Raw genomic sequence first — 13,625 nt, forward strand, 5'->3', positions numbered from 1 at the left:
GCCCCTTCAGTACCTCCTCCTTCATTGTAAGCCATGCTTTTAGTGCAGTGATTCTATCAGGAGACAGTAGAGAGCAGAAGATAAGAGCAGAGCCAGACTGCCTGGGCCAAATCCTACCTCTGCTCACAAACTGCATGGCTTTTGGCAAGTTACTGAGCTTCTCTGAGCCTCAATTTTCTTATCCATACAATGGACATAATAATAGTAAGTGTAAATGGGAACCCACGTCTAAGCAGTTGGAGCACAGATAAGATGTCAGCTAGATTCTGTCAGTCACAGATATAAAACTAACTCTTGAGTCTTGAAGTCTCCAAAGCTCTATCTTAACTCCATATTTCTGGTGGAGTTTTTCAAAGAAAGCCATTTTTTAATTTCCCAGGTTAAGTATAGAGACTTCCCAGACTCCCAGTGTTGGTCATCCCACTGTGTTGGGCTACTTTACTGTCATCATCCTGAATGAAATGCACACCCATGGCTGGTTATGCCCCAGACTGGGACACAGAGCTGGGTACAGGAAGAAGGCAAGTCAGGCACACCTGGGGCCAAGGCCCCGATCCCACAGCCATCAGTAAGGTTTGGTGAGGTGGGGGGTAATTTAACCCACCTGGGCTACAACTTCTCCTCCTATAAAATGGAAACACTAATACCTGCCTTCCCTGGTATTTTAATCTTGAACAATGACTGAAGCAAGGTGGCTGAGAGCACTGAAGGGGCAGAGTATGCACTGCCCAAGCCTGGTCCTGGTTGACATTCCCTTCCCTCTTCCTTAGCACCATTCATTCAGCAGACATTTAAGGGGGCTTCTCTGTGCCAGGCACTGCACCCAGTACTGGGGGTTCAGAGAAGAGTGAGACTGGCACAGTTTCTGCCTGCCTGGAGCTCACAGTCTGCATTTCACAATTCTTCCCTACTCCAGGCCTTCCAGCCCCAGCACCATCCCTGCCTGGGTCTCCTACTGATCGGGCCTAGTTCATTTCGTTTTTATAGGATCCCAACCACTTTTTAACAATTTTAAAGCAAACATGGCTAAAGCATCAGGTGGTGATTTTTAGAGAGGATGATATCCGCTAGCGTGGGGCACTTCTGCCATCTTGTTTCTCTAAGCAACTTGGAAACACATCAGTTTAATAAATTAACTCAACTGATACACTGGTAGGATTCCCATAGCCAGCTGGAACAGACAAAGGAGAAGAAAGGAGGGCAGGATGGTAAAAGGGAAGGTATTTTATAAAATTTATCAAGATATGAATCCCAGCTCTTCAACTTAACCCAAAACCTCATTGACTTGATGCAACCAAAACAGCAGAGTAGCTTTTCTCACCACCTCCAGCACCTCTATACCTCCACCACCACCCTCGCGGTAGCCAGCATTCAAGATGGCCCCAATCAGCCTTGCCTTCTGGTATTCACACCTGCATGTGGTCCTCTCTCACATCATACCAGGGTTGGTCTTGTGACCAACAAAATACTGCAGAAGTGCTGATATGTTACTTCTGAGATTAGGATACAAAAGACATTGCAACTTTCGTTTTGGTCACTCTTCCCTGTTCTGGAATCACTCATCCTGAGCAAAGCCAGCTGCTATGTCATGAGCATCCCTATGGAGAGGCCCACATGGCGAGGAACAGCCACATGAGTGAGCTTAAAAGCAGATACCCCAGCTTCAGACAAGCCTTCAGATAATTGTAACCCTGACCACCATTTTATCTCCAATCTCCTGACAGACTTGAGCCAGAATCACCCAACTGGCCGCTCCCAGATTCCTGATCCTCAGAAACTGTGTGAGATAATAAATTGTTGTGTAAAGCCACTAAGTTTTGGGGCATTTTGTTAAGCAGCAATAGCTAACAGATACACTACCCAACCAATCTTCAAAAATCTCTGCCTGATGACTAAGATAATACAGAAAACATTATCTTGTTTGTGAATAAACTGTCCAGGAACAGCCAAACCGGATTATTGTATGTAGGTCTCACTATTCACACAATAGAGTGATTGTTCACAACCTGGGCTACCTGATCCCCCTAGAGGTTCATGGATGGGTGTTAGGGGGCCCATGAACCACCTCCAGTTATATGCAAGTGTGCATTTTTCTGAAGAAAGAATCCACAGCTTTTCTTATGGAACCCAAAAGGCTCAGAACTGTTGTGATGAAAAGAAAGGGTTGTGGAACAGCCCAAAATGTCCGATCTTTTGAACCTGGAGGGATGAAGTCTGATGGAGGAGGATCCAAAGTAACAAAGTCACCACAGCACAGATAAGGCACCCAAGGGCCACAGTGCCAAATCCCCAAACCCTAAAACGAAGGGGCCTGCTTCCCTCTACCTCAAGCCACCAGGCAGCGGATGCTGACGCTCCCTGGGAAGACGAGGCATCATGACTCAGCCAGCCTCTTGGCTCTCAACTGGGAAATGACTCAGGAAGAAAGGTTGCGGGGGACAAGGAGGGGCCATCCACCATCGTCAGGAAAGTTACAGGGAGCCAAGAAGCATGGAGTCCCTGAAGAACTTCAGTGCTCAGCATAGAGCGTGCTGACCCAGCTCATCTGAATCTCAAGCACCCTCAAGGTCAGTTGGAGTCTCCTTCAATGCGACATTTATCAAGCACCTGTGCTGGGCTTACACAGTGAATAAGAAATCATCCCTGCTGTCCTAGACTGTGCAGGCTGGCGGGGACGCAGATAACTGGAGTATGCTGATGTAAGCACCAAGAGGAAGTGCCGTCCTGGAGAGGCCAAGAAAAATCTAAAGGAAATGACCCCTGAACCGAGCCTTGGACCAGGCCAAGAATGGGCAGCAGGGTGCTCTGTCAGAACAGTATGTACCAGGGCACAGGCACATAAGAAATCAATGCTACTGGGCCCAGGCAGTTACAGAAACCAGAGTGTGGGGCTGGAGGGCCAAGTGGGCCAGGCAGGAGGTACCAGAAGAGAGGGCCTTGCCCACTCTGCTGACAAGCTGGGTCCTGTTCTGAAGGTCTTCAGGAGGGGGTACAGGATGACACTGGGGTTTTAGGAAGATCACTGTGGGCTGGAGGGAGAGACCAGAGGCCTGTAAACAGCCTGGACGAGGGTTCAGGTGAAAGCTGATGAGGCCAGCACAGTGGGAATGAAGGAAGGAGTGGACTTGAAAAATATTTAGTGGACACAAAAGGACTTATTTTTTGGAGTGATCAAAATGTTCTGGAACTAGACAGTGGTGATGTTTGCACAACATTATGAACGTACTAAATGTCATTCATAATAAAATTTTACATTACATATATTTTATTACAACAACAAAAAAAGACTTGTTTGATTGGATATGGGGGTTGAGGCAAAAAGTGGAAGGTAAGGTTCCTGGATTGGGTGTCCAGGAGTCTACGGGTGCCACCGATTGAAGTAGGGAATACCAGAAAAAGGTAAGAGCAGACACAAAGTCACGGTGGTACAGCTGGCTCTGAGGGGTCTGGGGGATGACTAAGAGATGTCACCCATTGGCCACGTATGACACTCAGAGGAGAGGCCAGGGCTCAATTAGACAAGGGGGCTATGTGGAGGCATAGAGATGAGGGTGGAGGTCCAAAGAGGAGAAGACCGTGGAGCCTGCAGAGACCAGGGGACTGAGCTCAGACCCCGGGAAAGTCCCAAGTCCAAGTCTTCCTTGAGCGAAAAGGAGGAGGGTTTGCCAGAGAGGTAGGAGAACACAGGGAAGAGGGTCTAGAAAGCCAAGGAAGGAGGCTTCATGCAAAGGCAGCACAGGGGTCCAGAAAGCTAAGGGCTAGAAGTGTTCATGGCATTTGGCATCAGGAGGTCCTTGGTGACCCTTTGGTGAGAGGATTTCAATGGCAGGGAGGATGAGGGCCAAGGCCAGACTGCTGAGTAAGGGGTGACTGAGAGGTGAGGAAGCAGAGACAGCGATTATAAACCAGCCTTGGGAGAAGTCTGACTGAGAAAGGAAGTGGATAGACAGGAGGACACAAGACTAATGGAGGGGGGTGGGTTGTTTGTGATTTTTCTTTTTCCTAAAAAAATAAGAGCTACCAATCGGGTTTGTAGACTGAAGGAAAAGAGCCAGAAGCAGGGGATAGAGGTAACAAAAGTGTGGTGGGGGGCTGAATAAATGATAGCGTGAAATCCGGGGGCGTGAAGTGAAGGATGGGCTCAGAGCCCAAGTGGACAGACTGGCCCTGGCCGGCCACGGAGGTAGATGTCTCCTCTGAAGGCAGGAGGGAAGCTGGGAGGATGGGTGGGGAGGCAGATAAGCCTGCAGCCAGGGCGAGGCAGGCGGCTGAGGGAGTTCCCTCCAGACAGCACTGTTTTCTAGGTGAAGATGGAGCTGAGGTCATCTCCTGCGGCAGGCAGCCAGGGGGTGGGTGGGGGCCTGAGATCAAAGGGGGGAAAGGGCCAAGGGTGACCAAGGACCTCAACCGCAGAGAGCAGGCAGCAGGGAGCAAGCTGGCGGGTCAGGTGTGTCAAACACGTCAGCATGGTCTTGGGTGGCCTAAGGCAAGAGAGACCTGGGTCCTAGCCCCACTGTGCTAACATCCAGTGTTGACCATGCACAAGTACCTTATGGCCTCTGAGCCTCAGTTTCCTCAAGTGTAAAACATGGTGGAGGCCTGAGGAAGCAATGGGAGTCTCCCTGCTCTAAGTCCTGCAGTCCTGAGGTTGTGTCCCTGAAGCTATGAAGAACTTTCCCTAGCAACCCTGGAAAGGGAGGTGGGGAAGGAGAAGTGAGAGAAAGGAGGTCCTGGGAAACAGGATGCCCTGAGCAAGAGACACAGAGGCCCAGAACCATGGGTGTTGGCAGGGCGCGGTCGGGACAAGAGCTTGTGGGCAGGGGCGGACGGAGAGGGGGTTTGTGCAGGAAGTGTGATTGCAAAGGTGGGCTAGGACCAGACAGTATTAATCACTGCATACAGGGCAGGCAAGTCACCTCCTTTTATCCAATCTCTCATCCTCACACTGACTCTATGATCCATTCTCTTATCATTCCCCTTTTACAGATTGAGAAAAAAGCTCAAGGAGGCAAAGTAAAAGCTTTCAAGATTTGAGTCAGGCCTATGGCTCCAGACAGGCAGTCAGGTTTTGGACAGTGGAGGTTCTAGTGCCCATGCCCTGCTAACTGTCTCTCCTATGGACAAGTTGGTTATTTCTCTGAGGTGCAGAGACCTCATCAGTCAATTAGGATGATTATGAAGACAAGGGATATCCCGCCTCCATGGGTTGCTATGGGGATCAAATGCCCCCCGAAGCACATGGACAGTCAAGCAGGAGATGCGCAGACCAGCTTTGCTAGTAGCCACACTAGCCCTCCCCATCTGGAGCCACTGCTCTGAGCCTTGGTTCGACAAACGAGCATCGTCTGTGTACATCATCTTCAAAGAGCTGTACAACTGTCTGCAACCCAGTCACCCCCATTCTTTGCCAACGGAAGTGACCTGATAAGGGGATCCTGATCTGTGGGATCTCCCTCCGTTCAGCCCTCAGATCCAGCCGAGACCCCTCCTTCAAAGGGTTCCAGATGAAGCAAAAAAAACCCCGCTTATCTTAAAGATTCAAAATTAGCTCTAAAGTGGATGATAAACCAGACTTCAAAGATAGGCAGAAGCCCCCCTTCCTGTGCACCAGCACAAAATACTGTAGGTATAATCATAGCCTCATGGGTGGATGGGAAATGAAATCCAATATCTGTTTTAGATCATTTAGGAGAAATAAAGTCATAACAACAATTTAAACTGTGTTCTGTCTTCACGAATCTAACAAATTGATTCTATCTCATTTGTGAATAAAAACAATTGGGGACGGGATAGAATATGAAATCAAGAAATTTACGGTAGAACAACAAAAAACAAGTTATGGAGTCAGTCACTTTTTTATCACTTCCCCAGTCCTAACAAATAGCAGTTCAGTAGGATCCAGAAAATGTATGCTACTTCTAGAACATGCTAATTAGAACTTGGCTTAGAATAAGTGTTTTGTTCTAAAACCTTCTAAAAATGCCAGAAAGGAATAAACTTTAGCTCTAAATTGGAATATTTTTCTCAATTGTTATAAGCATTAAACCCAAGCAATCTGACACAAGTTTTAAGAATGACTGAAAGACACAATGAAACGAGGTAGAAACTTTACAACTTACAGTTTTCTTGACCCTCAAGACTTGAACCTGGAAAAGACAGAAGAAATATGTTGATTTCATTAGCTTCAATTCTCACGAAGTTTAAGTGATGTGAGAAGGGAATAAAAACTCACAGAGCAGAAATGTCAGCAGGACGCCGAGCCACATCTTGCCCTCTTGGGCCCACCCCGGCTGTATCCTGAGAGCAAGGACTTCACACAGTTAGTGCCGCCTTCGGGCCATGCCCCTGGGGCAGAAGACACTCCCCACACGCCACAGATGAGAGACCTGCTCTGTGAAAAGCAGAGAGACCACGCTGGTGACTTCTCCCGGCGCCGCAGAGAGACTGGCTGTGGCACTGGTCAGGTAATGGCAGCCATTGCTGGAAACTGGGAACAATGCCTGGGCCAGCCTGTTATCTCCTCAGGAAATGACTGGCCTTCCTGAGAGGCCGCTGAATGCAGCTGCTTTGTTTAATTTTTTTAGGGAAAAAAAGATACAAGTGACATTTACATCAGCACTCCTGACCCTCCCTCTGTCTCGCCTGAGTTTGGCGGCCCCTTCTCACGGCAGGGTGAGAGGGCTCCTCTCTCCCTCCACCCAAAGGGCTTCCCTCCTTGGACACTCTGCTATTCCTGTGGCTCCTCAAGGAGGCTCTTTCCACACAGCATAAATCTGGACCTCCTGACTTGCCTGGCAAGGCCAAGGGACAGCGCTGACTTTTCCAGAAAATTGCAGGTTCAGCAGGGAGACCTTGTAATGGCTCTCCAGTGCCTCCCAGAGAAAAGTTAGTTTACAATCCTCCACGATCCAGCCCTTGCTTACCTCTCCAGCCTGATCTCTCACAGCTTCCTTCCTTAGCCCTACATTCTGGTTGCTAGAATTTATAGTTCCCAGAACACCTCCCATGTCTGTGCCTTTGCCAATGCTGTTCCCCTGCCTGGAGTACCCTATCCCTCTTCTATCTTGCTAATTTGTACCCATTCATCATAAATCTGTTTAGGCATCAACTCTTCCAGAATTCTCCCGTCTTCCCCACACTGCGCTGCCCTTCCTCTGTGCCCCCTCGCCTCCCTAGTCTTCCCTGCATCAAACACTGTCTACAGTCTTCCCCCAAGTGGACTGCTGGCAGGGACAGTGTCTGGTACCTAGTAGATCAAAACACAGTAGTAGAATGGATGACTGTCTGTGTGAGAGAAGACAAGTTAACTGTGTTGTCTGAATTCGATTATCACTGCCTTGAGGTCAGGATGCCAGGTTGTTTCTGAAATGCTACTCTCTCACACTGCCTCGTGGTAAAGCTAAGTCATATTTGAACTGAGACAATAGAAATCAAAGACTTCTCTGCCTCAGGGCAAGTACCAAGAAGTGATGGCTTCCAGTTAGAGAACAATTCCTCTCTCTAATCTATGGTTCAATCAAAGTTTTGATAAGAGCTGTTAAAGAACAATGCATGCATAAAGGAATTTTTTTCTATTGTGTTATTTACTTTTGTTGTTTTTGTTGTTTTGTGTTTTCCATTCTCCACTGCAAACCGTCTTCTTTGGCAACCTACAGGAGATTACCCCCACCCATCTTCCAAATTTTGATTTGGCAGGAAAAAAAGGAAACATCATGAGTAATAAAATAAATGTTGGCTTCAAAGTTGTCTTTTACATACCGTAGAGTAAGCAATTTTGTTGCACAAAATGACATTCAAGCAATAGTGATAAACGTCCCACCCCATGCCCCTAAGTTCCAAAGTAAACTTCTAAAAATTAGTCATTGTTTCATACACAATGCTAATACTTTTAGAACACCAGCAGAAAACAAAGCTTTATTTCAAAAATAAGTGTTAATGTTTTAAAAGAAAAACTATATCCCACAACTTACACCAGGCACAAGAATAAATCCTAAATGGACCACCCTTCTGAAGGTACAAATGAAACCATAAAAGTTCTAGAAGAAAACATGATAAAATTCCTCATGACCTTGGAATGGCAAAGGCTGGTTTAAAACTATGACTTAAAATCCAGAAGTCATAAAATAAAAGATTGATAAATTATACTCCATGAAAAAAGTTCTGTTTTGCAAAAAAAAAAAAGTTCAGTCAAGAGAAAAACTACAAACCAGAAAAAAATATGTACAACTCACATCACAGTCAAAGAGTTAACCTCTCTAATATGTAAAGAGCTCTCAGAAACCAAGAAAAAAAGATCAACAATACAATAGAAAAATGGGCAAAAAAACAGATAGATAACATAATATAAGAAAAAGTATCTGAGGGTCAGCCCCGTGGCCTAGTGGTTAAGTTCAGTGTGCTCCGCTTTGGCAGCCTGCATTTGGTTCCTGGGCTTGGAACCACACCACTTGTTGGCAGCCACGCTGTGGCGGCAACCCACATACAAAATAGAGGAAGACTGGTACAGATGTTAGTTCAGGGCAAATCTTCCTCAAGCAAAAAGAGGAGGATTGGCAACAGATGTTAGCTCAGGCCGAATCTTCCTCAACAAAAAAAAAAAGAGAGAGAGAAAGAAAGAAAAAGAAAAAGTGTCTGAAATTTGGAAATAGGCAAAAAGGAGTACAAAGTATTCTTTCAGTGCTGGGCATTGACTAGCAGGCTCTCCTAGGGATTAACTGACTCTCTAAGGGTATGTAAACCTTTGTTTAACTGGCTATTTACTATTGACTAGGATATTTTATGGTCAATAAAGGTAAACATTAACTTTTGGAAAGTCTATGGCAATGCAAATGATTCCTCGTATCTGTGGTGGAGGGGGATGGGTGGTGGAAACTGGGCAGCTGGGAACTTTTCGCTGTAAACCTTTTTGTACTTTTTAGTTTTTAAGTACTGTGACTGTATTACCTTTTTTTTGTATTAACTTTTAAATTTTTAGTTAAGAAATTGAAAATTCTAACAGCTTTATCAAGGTATAACTGACATATAAATAAACTGCACATATTTAAAAGGTACAATTAGAAAAGTTTTGTATGTATACATACATATACCTCACGACTCAACCACCACAATTAGGAAAGTGAACATATACCTCACCCCTAAAAGTTTCCTTGTGTCCCTTTACAATCCTTCCCTCCCTGCACCCCTCTCCTCACACCCACCATCCCCCATACAAACATTGATCTGCTTTCTGTCACTATGGGTTCATTTGCGTTTCTAGAACTTTATATAAATGGAATCATACAGTGTGTACTTTTTTTTATCTATCCTCTTTTAATCAGCATAATCAATACTTCATTCCTTTTTATTGCTGAGTAGCATTCCATTGCATGAATATACCACAGTTTGTCCATTCACCTATTTGTGGACATTTGGGTTGTTTCCAATTTTGAGCTAATACAGATAGAGCTGCTATGAACAAGCTTTTGTATGGACACATACTTTCATTTCTCTTGAGTAAATCCCTAAGAGCGGAATGCCTCAGTTATATGGTAGGTGTACGTCTAATATTTTAAGGAACTGCCAAACTGTTTTCCGAACTTGATTACACCATTTTACAATCCCACCAGCAATGTATAAGAGTTCCAGTTGCTCCACGTCCTCACCAACACTTGGCAGATCAATCTTCCTAATTTTAGCCATTCTAGTGGGGAATGTAGTGATTTCTTATTTTGGTTTTAATTTTCATTTTCCTAGTGACTAATGATATCGAGCATATTTGCACGTGCTTATTTGCCATCTAATGTGTCTATCAAAATCTTTCCCCCAATTTTTAGTTAGGTTGTTTGTTTTCTTAGTATTGTGTTTTTAGAGTTTTTAAATATATTCTGGATACAAATCCTTTATCAATTGTGTGATTTGAAAATATTTTCTCCCAGTTTTGTGGCATGTCCTTTTATCCTCTTAATGGTGTTTTTGATAAGCAGAAGTTTTGAATTTTAAAGAATGAAGTCCGATTTATCAATTTTTACTTTTATGGATCATCCTTTTGGTGTCACATCTAAGAAATCTATGCCTACCAAGATCACAAAGATTTTCCCCCATGTTTTTACATTTAGATCTATTACCTATTTTGACTTAACTTTTGTGTATGATGCAAAGTATGGATCAAAGTTCTTTTTTTTTTCTTTTTTTTGCATATGTATGTCCAATTGTTCCAGCATCATTTGTTGAAAAGACTATCTTTTCTCCAGTGAATTCCCTTTGCACCTTTGCTGAAAATCAGCTGTCCACATATAGGTAGGTTTATTTCTGGAGTCTTTATTCTGTTCCTTTGATCTATTTGTTTATCTTTCTGCAGTACCACAATGTTTTGATTTCTGTAGCTTTATAATACATCTTGAAGTCAGGTAGTATGAGTCCTCAAAATTTTTTCTTCCTTTTCAAAGTGATTTGGGCTATTCTAGGGCTTTTGCACTTCCATATGAACTTTAAAATCAGCTTTTCAATTTCTACCAAAGAAAGCCTCTGAGACTTTGATCAGAATTGCATTGAATCTATAAATCAGTTTGGGGATAACCGACATCTTAATAATACTGAGTATTCTGATCCATGAACATGGTATCTCTCTCCACTTACTAAAGTCTTCTTTACTTTCTCTCAGCAAAGTTTTATAGTTTTCAGGGTACTTTTCATTATGAAACTTTGTGTCCTTTTTAGTTTTTAAATCACGTGAATGTATTACCTATTAAAAATCAAACTAAGAAACTGAATTTTAAAATAAAAGCTGTGCCTCAGGGTGTTGGAAATCATTTGAAATGGCTGCTGTACCAGCTCCTTCCCAGCCAGACAGTACTGCAGGTGACCTGTGCTGAGGTCCCAGGAGCCAGGTCCGTGTGGGGCTGGTCCTTCACAGGATTTGAGGATCCTCACAGGAGAGCTTCCCTCTGCCACTCTCCATGGGTCTGTCTGTCTGTCTCCTTTTCATTCTCTTTCCATGAGAACCCCTCCTAGTTCTCATGCGTTGGCTATGCTGTAAGAACCAAAGCATATATCCTCCATCATTTATTTTATTCACTGGAAAGATGATCATGCTCCTTATTCTCTTTTTTTTATTTTGCCTTAAAGTTTTGTTTTGTTTTTTTTGTGTGTGGCAGAAGATTCATCTTAAGCTAACATCTGTTGCCAATCTTCCTCCTTTTTTTCTTCCTTTTTTCCCCCCAAAGCCCCAGTACATAGTTGCATATAGCTGTAAGTTCTTCTGGTTCTTCTCTGTGAGCTGCTGCCACAGCATGGCTACTGACAGACAAGTGGTGTAGTTCTTCGCCTGGGAACTGAACCCGGCTGCTGAAGTGGACTGTGCCGATCTTTAACTGCTAGGCCACGAGGACTGGCTCTCCTTGTTCTTTATTTGTGAAGTATGAATGTCTTATTAAAAATTAAAAATGGGGGGCCGGCCCGGTGGTGCAAGCGGTTAAGTGCGCATGCTCCGCTGCGGCGGCCCGGTGTTCGCCGGTTCGGATCCCAGGCGTGCACCTACGCACAGCCTGTCGGGCCATGCTGCGGTGGCGTCTCATATAAAGTGAAGGAAGATGGGCACGGATGTTAGCCCAAGGCCGGTCTTCCTCAGCAAAAAAGAGGAGGATTGGCAGATGTTAGCACAGGGCTGATATTCCTCACAAAAAAAAAAAAAAAAAAAAAAAAAATTAAAAATGTATGAATGAAATGTTTTCTATTTTGCCTTTTTAAAAATAGTAAATTGTGTGGCTTTTTATACTTGTGTGGCCCTCACATATCTTCCCCCTTCCTTCCCCTTGTCCTTAGTGGATTCCTTGATCAGAAAAAAAAAAAGGTTCCCTACAACTATTTTAGCTCCTTGGTAAATAATCAAGAAACTGACTCCTACATTGCCAAGAATGAAGACCCCAGGTGCTCCCACCAGGCATGACAAGCTCACCCAGGACCATAGCTCTCCCACAGTACTGCTTCCCTCTTCCCATTCTCGGCCACAGAGAATCAGAGGAGGACAGAGTGGTTTCTACCTGCTGTGCTTCTGCTTTCAAACACCAGGGAAGTAACACAAATCCGAATCACAGTAATTCATTAGCCGCATGAAAAAGCTGACTGCTGGAAGAAACCTCAGGAAGCTGTTTTTCTGAGAAGCTGGGGGCGGGGTGGGGGAGACAGGGTGGGGGTGGCAGGCAGTAGCTGTGTCAGAGAGCTACCGGCACCAGGCATGGCTGACCTCCTGCCTATTTCATGACTACGGTGATAGGAAATAAGATATTGGCCACTTCCCCCAGTCTGTGGCCACGGGTCTAATTAATTAACCTTGGTGAGTTGATGAGCAGGACTGATCCCCCATTCACTGGATTTGGAAGTCACCCCAAGGGGAGAATGCACACGTACTAGTGCGCAAATCAGAAGCCTGGGGTTCTAGTCTCTTCTCTGCAGTTTAATAGCATATTGTTTTGAAGTTCACTTTCCTCACCCATAAAATGGGAATAATATGCCCACTCTACCCATTTCACAGCCTTGTGATGAAGATCAGATGAGAGCTAGCATTGAAAAGAATGTTTAACCAGCAGAGCACAATCAGAACATAATAACAGTAAAAACCACAAGAGTAATAGTAACAAAAGTTGTAGGTCTGGTTTGGAACCCAGGCTGCCCCGCCTGAATTGCTGCTCTGGCAACTCAGCTGTCTTAATGAGCTCAAGGGGAGGGGCTCAAAGCCCCTAATTCAATGCCCACTCCTGTGCTGTCCTCATGGCCCCCGTCTGGCCCCTCACAAAGGCAGACAGCCAGCTAGGCAAAAGGGAGGCAGGCTGGGACCACGTGGAGGGGTCAGAGCTGTTCTACCTCCTGCTGGAGGCCCCCCTCCAGTGACAGCAGACAGGATTGTATTATGATTCGTGGCTGTATGCATTTTTGTCTTCCTGGGCCCCTTCCTCCATAAAAAATAAATTTTAATTATATTTTGCAACAGCACTGGTATAAACAAGAATATATGAGTGTTACATATATTGAAACATTTCTTTCTCCTAAACGTTCTTTTTTATTCTTCCGATTTAAAAATTTTTTTAGTCTTGGGCCCCTAAAAGTATTGTGGGTCCTGGCACTGTGCTTCCCGGGCCTAATGGACCAGTCGGCCCTGACAGCAGATCAGCCACACGATAGCCCAAGGCGCCAAGGGGCCTGCCCTCTTCTGCCCTGAGTTGCCTGGGCACTGGCCTGGGAAGAGGGGCAAGAGAACCACCATGTCCCAGGTACTGAAGTGAAACACCCAATAGGTATTCATGCTTTCTGTTCTTAAAAGCACAAGCAACAAAAGAAAAAAAATAGATAAATTGGACTCCATTGAAATTAAAAACTTTTGTGTTGCAAGGGACACCATCAAGAAACTGAAAGGCAATCCACAGAGTGGGAGGAAATATTTGGAAATCATATATCTGATAAGGATCCAGAATATATAAAGAACTCTTATGACTCAACAGCAAAAAGACAACCATTTAAAAAAATAGGCAAAGGACTTGAATAGACATTTCTCTAAAGATGATATACACACGGCCAATGAGCACATGCAAAGATGCTCAACATCATTAGTCATTAGGGAATTGCAAATGGAAACTCAGTGAATCACTTCACAC

At 44.7% G+C, this 13,625-nt stretch overlaps 1 protein-coding gene across 6 annotated transcripts in view; it reads right to left on the reverse strand.

Annotated features, from left to right (window-relative positions):
- Positions 1-13,625, reverse strand: part of PECAM1 (platelet and endothelial cell adhesion molecule 1) — a 74,520-nt gene that overhangs the window by 47,762 nt on the left and 13,133 nt on the right. For 3 of the 6 annotated variants that reach the window (XM_058561387.1, XM_058561386.1, XM_058561388.1), the window contains exons 1-2: positions 6,233-6,545; positions 6,120-6,146 (exon numbers count right to left, since the gene is read on the reverse strand). In XM_058561387.1, the coding sequence (XP_058417370.1) occupies positions 6,120-6,146; positions 6,233-6,266 (61 nt within the window). In that variant the 5' untranslated portion in view covers positions 6,267-6,545. Of the gene's footprint in view, positions 1-6,119; positions 6,147-6,232; positions 6,546-6,923; positions 7,044-13,625 lie in introns of those variants that run through there. The other 3 variants (XM_058561385.1, XM_058561384.1, XM_058561383.1) reach the window with 3 other exon arrangements.

This window comes from Diceros bicornis, chromosome 18 (assembly GCF_020826845.1).
Source record: "Diceros bicornis minor isolate mBicDic1 chromosome 18, mDicBic1.mat.cur, whole genome shotgun sequence".
NCBI lineage: Eukaryota > Metazoa > Chordata > Mammalia > Perissodactyla > Rhinocerotidae > Diceros > Diceros bicornis.